Below are 5,227 nucleotides of genomic sequence, written 5' to 3'. Positions count from 1 at the left end.
AGAGAGAGAGAGAGAGAGAGAGAGAGAGAGAGAGAGAGAGAGAGAGAACACACTGGAGAGTGTGGGAAGAATGAGGTTGAGTCTGGGAGAATCTGGGAGGTAAAATGGAGAATGAATATAACTGAAATACATTATATAAAATTCTCAACAAATTAAAAATGTAAGGTTTTGAAATTAATTCTTTTATTGTAGATTGTGAAATAAATGGTGAAATAAATGTTGAGCAAACTGAAAGAAAGGTGTTGGTCATCCGATAGTCAAAGCACTAAGGTGTTCCTATGAGAGCTGCACTGATGGTTCATGGGTGAAGAGCATTGGCTCCTCTTCAATCCCAGCACCCACATGGTGGCTTAAAACTCCAGGCCCAGAGAATCTAATGCCCTCTTCTGGACTCCATAGGCACCAGGCATGCTTGTGACACACAGACACATATGCCAGACAAAAACACCTATATACAGAAGATACATTTTTTAATTACAAGTGTTTAAATGGTATTTGGGTGAAGAGCCAAAGCATGGTGAGACTCAGGCTCTGAGGAGCACTGTGTGTGTCACCCAGAACCTTCCAAGGGGCTAAGAAGCCAATCAAGAAGAGCCTGGTTTGTCTGGCTTTACTTCAACAGCTAATCTTGCAAAAGAAGGCAACTCAGTTCAAATTCAAGTCAACAGGTCAAACTGAATCTTGCCCCACCCCAGCCACTCTGGACCCCAATTCTGAGATCTGCAAGTGGGGTGACAATTAGTAGGTGTTTGACAGTACCCACCTGGATGCCTGGAGCACAGTAAACACACTACAGTTTTCAGAGTGAACAAAAGCAAGCAGCTGATCCAAAAAGCCAGCTAGACTAGGTCTTCAAAGAAGAGAATTCAAATAACTTTCATTTTTTATTTTCTTTGACATACTTAGTTGTCTCATCAGTTGTCTGGTTCTAATTAATTAATATTCAGAGACAGAGGTGGAGGAGAAATAGAGAAGAGGTAGAAGAAACAGGGAAGGAGGGAGGGGAAGAGAGGAGGAGAAATGGGGAGAGGAGAGAGAGCAGGATCTCTTCTGGGCCCTGCACCTTTAACTGTCAGTCAGCACCTGATGCTGGAAGGACTGCTCAGGCCAGAGCTGGATGCTCAGCACACCCCCTTCACTAAGGCCAGGAAACCCCTATCCAACCAGCTAAGCAAAGCATCTCAGCTCCTACATGTTTAATTGCTCGGAGCCACATTTAAGCAGGTACATTCTGGACCCTGCAGAAAATCTCCAGGGAGGGAAACAGGGTGGGGGTTGGGCCATGTTGGCTTGCTGTATTGGACAGCTCTCCAGTTTGTTTGTTTGTTTGTTTGTTTGTTTGTTTGTTTCAATGAGGAAAAATGAATATTCCCCAACATTTCAGAGGTAGGGAAAGGTACCTGTTTAATCCACAGAAGTCTACTTCAGGGGTAGGAAGATTTCTTGGTGGGGAGAATGCTCACTACCCAAGCTTGAGCCAGAGTCCCATCCCTTAGATGGGCATTAAAAAGGCTAGGCATGGTGGCACACACCTGCAAAGCCACAGCTGGTGAGGTGGAGACAGCCTAGACAATCAGCCCAGCAAGCACTAGGTCAGGGAGAGGCCCTGCCCCAAGGATCGAGGTAGGGACTGTCAGAGGAAGACACTGCTGTCATCCTCTTGTCTCTGTACACATCCACCTACACAAGTGCACACACTCAAAGTGTACTTCAAGCCAGGCATGGTGGAGAAAGAGGCAGATGATCTCTGTCATAGAAAGGTCCAGGCCAGCCAGGACTACATAGTGAAAATCTCTCTCTCTCTCTCTCTCTCTCTCTCTCTCTCTCTCTCTCTCTCTCTCCCCCTCCCCCAAGCCTGTTGAGGGTGTATGTGTATGTTTCAACTACAATTCAGCCAAGGAATTCATTAAATAAATAAAGGACCCATCTGGGTCCTGTAACCCTAACACTTGAGAGGCTTGAGACAGGAAAATCCTCACAAGATTGAGGCTAGCCTGGGCTACATAATGAGTTCTAGGGCTGAGAGCAAAGTGAGAGTGTCTCAAAAAGAGAGAGAGAGAGAGAGAGAGAGAGAGAGAGAGAGAGAGAGAGAGAAGGAAGAAAGAACCCATATCCCTTCACTGTGAGTGTTAAAGGCTTTAAAGGAAGACTGGCTGCTACAAGCTTATGTCAAGTTTGGGTGCTGGTCTCTGAGAGAAAGGAGTGGAACCAGGACGGACCTGAACAGACCTTTCCTTTCAAGGTGGTGTTGCGGATGTGAGAGATCCAAGACTGGAGAGGATCTGAGATTAGGGAAGGGTGGCACTGAAACCATTATTCACTAAGCTCTGGTTTGCTTCAGAAAGAAAGGGGGCCTGCTGCTCTCTGCACCTGTGGATATTCATGTCAGACTAGTTCTGTTTGGCAGGAAAATTTCCTTGAGAAGGCAGGGTATAGAGGGAGGAAGGAAGGCAGCAAAGAAGCTGAAGAGCTGTCTCCAGCCAGAGACAAGACACAGAGAAGAACGGGTAGAAGTAGGTAGGAAAGCTCTCTCTACAGTGAGGGACACAGGGAGGGACACAGGAAGGAGGCCACAGCTTCCCAGGCCTACAGAGGAAAAATAGTTGTTATTCCAAACGAGGAAAGGATTACAGCGCCTCTGTTCTGCGGTACACAACCGGACAGAAACCCCGAGGGACCAAACATCTATGTACCCTGGACCATAATCTTCCTGCTCCACCTCGAGTTTGATGAAGCGCCCCCTTCCCAGTCAGATCCTTGACCTGCAGCAGTGGGCTGGGCTCTGCTACACCTGCAGTTAATCTGAGCTTAATTCCAACTCAATCAACAGGTTCTACCTTATGATTCCAAAGGATGTGATCCGGTCCAACTCACCGGCTCACAGGCTAGGCCTGTTCTTAAAGCTCAAATTGCATGCTTCTCTAATTCTTCCAGTTTTCCCAGCTAGAAATGCTCAGACAGAGCATTGTTCTAGCCGCAGAAAAGCGAAAAAGGAGGCTTGGTGCCAGGCGAGCTTGGGGCACGCCTGTAAGCCCAGGGTTGCAGAAGCCCGAGTAAAGAAGATCAAAAGTTCAAGGTAAGCCTCGACTAAATAGCGAGTTCAAGGCCAGCCTGGACTACATGACTACACAGAACCCTGTTTAAAATGCCAATAGTAATAATAGTAACAAAAATAATGTTTCCAAAAGACTATGGAGAGGACGTCTCTATGGAGAAAGGGGCGTGGCCACATGAGACCTGTCAGCTGATTGATCGCAATCTCTGGGTTCCCTGTCTCAGAATCTCTTTTTCAAACTGCGTGCAGTAATTTCCTGTACACCCCTGATCCCGTGTGAAGCATCCGAGAAATACCTCTGCTCAATAAATTGTGTGACCTTGGCTACAGTGGCATCTTTAGGGTCGGGCATTCTCCGGCCAATAGAGGGGTACAAAGAGAAGCTAAACTTTATTTGCAGTGTGTGGGGAGGCCTAGAGAGAGGCCAGGCTGGACTCACACCACGGAGCAGTCTATGTAATAATTATAGCAAGAAGTCTTGCTACTGTGGTTGGGATAGCAGGGAGTCTACGCGGGAGCCGGGACACCGAGCAAATGCTCACAATCCCTCCCAAACTTTCGACTCCCGAGGAGTCCATCTCTGCTTAACCTTTTAGCTAAGATCAAGTACAAAGTGCGTCCCAAGCGAGACAGCTCGCCCCACACCTAGGTTCCAGCCCTGCGTGTCCCCGCGTCAGTCCCTCACCTGCCAGGCGACCAAACTCCTGGTCCCGCAGCTCGCTCATGCTGCGCAAGCGGTAGCCCTGGGCCAGGCTCGGTGCGCTGGCTTCTGGACGGCGCTGGAAGGCCGGGGGCTCAGGGCCCCGCTCTGCCGCCCCGCAGGCCATGGATCGCGCCTGAAGTCTGCGGGATCCAGACCGCCCAGCCCGGGAAGTGAGCAAAGCAGGCGATTTCACCAGAGCTGAGTCCAGGGTGACTCGAGTCCCCACCCAGGGGCGGCGCCTCGCAGGCCGGCCTCCTCGCAACTCGCTGACTCACGGAGAGCTTTCACTTCGATGTGGCCTTTGCCCACCTGGGACAGGACCCGGTCGCGCACCTTGCGGTCACAGCCTCAGCCCAGCGCTGATCAAGCGACACTCAAGACACCTGGGCGCGAGTCTTGGGATATCTAGGTGCCCGTAAAGCAGGTGGTAGGCACAACGGAGTGCGTGCCTTTTTCTTTTTCTTTTCTTTTTTTTTTTTTTAAAGATTTATTTATTTTACTTATGAGTACACTGTAGCTGTCTTCAGACATACCAGAAGACGGCATCAAATCTCATTACGGATGGTTGTGAGCCACCATGTGGTTGAACTCAGGACCTCTGGAAGAGCAGTCAGTACTCTTAACCACTGAGCCATCTCTCCAGCCCCCATGCGTGCCTTTTTCACTGGGCATATGTAACTCCAGGTCCTACTGGCCCAGAACCTGGGATCCTCGCCCGCTGCGCTCCAGACCAGCAAATCCACTTGGACTGCTGTGGTCGCCTGCATTCTCCGCGTTTCAAAGGAAACCACTGGGCTGCTTGATAAACTCCCAACGATTGTGCAACTTCGGAGCCCGGGCGCTCTGGTGTGACCTCCTAAACCCTGACGGCTCAGAGCACAATGACTGTGTGCCAGAGCATGGCTGGGAGAGCCAGGCAAACTCAACAGCGCAGAGTGGGAGCCAAGAGCTGGGAGGTGACAGTTGTGCCTAGTGCCACCTAAATCTGAGACAACGGGTTGGGGAGGTGGTTGGTTGCACAATCCCTGGTGGCATGGAAGACATGATAAAGTGAACTCAGGCAAGGTGTGGGTAAGAAACCAAATTTGGAGAGCACCACTGCGGAACACTGTCTTCAGGAAAGAGACGCCCATCCCTACACAAAGGAGGGCACAGACTGAGGCCCAGAAGTTTACAGCTGGGCGATCAGATGGGAAGCCACCAGGACCAAGTTTGAAATCTGGGTCAAGGCCAGCCACCCTCTCCCCAACACTCTGGGCAAGAGCCAAAGATACAGTGGGATAAGTGATGATGGTAGGGAGGGTAGGATGGTAGGTGATGATGGTGGGGAGGGTAGGATGGTAGGTGATGATGGTGGGGAGGGTAGGAGGGTAGGTGATGATGGTGGGGAGGGTAAAATGCAACTCCTGGCCTAGTGCTACTTTAAAGGTTGGGCAGGAGTGTCCAGAACTGTGAGTCTATGAGGTCCA

General features: G+C 50.1%; 1 protein-coding gene across 1 annotated transcript in view; it reads right to left on the bottom strand.

Moving 5' to 3' along the window:
• The window catches only part of Mocos (molybdenum cofactor sulfurase), a 47,852-nt gene extending 43,751 nt beyond the window's left edge, over nucleotides 1-4,101 (bottom strand). Inside the window, exon 1 of the mRNA XM_028774833.1 lies at nucleotides 3,741-4,101. Within this exon, the coding sequence (XP_028630666.1) occupies nucleotides 3,741-3,882 (142 nt within the window). The 5' untranslated portion in view covers nucleotides 3,883-4,101. The remainder of the gene's footprint in view (nucleotides 1-3,740) is intronic.
• Between the last annotated feature and the right edge of the window lie 1,126 nt (nucleotides 4,102-5,227).

This window comes from Grammomys surdaster, unplaced genomic scaffold (assembly GCF_004785775.1).
Source record: "Grammomys surdaster isolate TR1022 unplaced genomic scaffold, NIH_TR_1.0 243, whole genome shotgun sequence".
Lineage (NCBI taxonomy): Eukaryota > Metazoa > Chordata > Mammalia > Rodentia > Muridae > Grammomys > Grammomys surdaster.
This window is presented reverse-complemented; position numbering and strand designations above follow the sequence as displayed.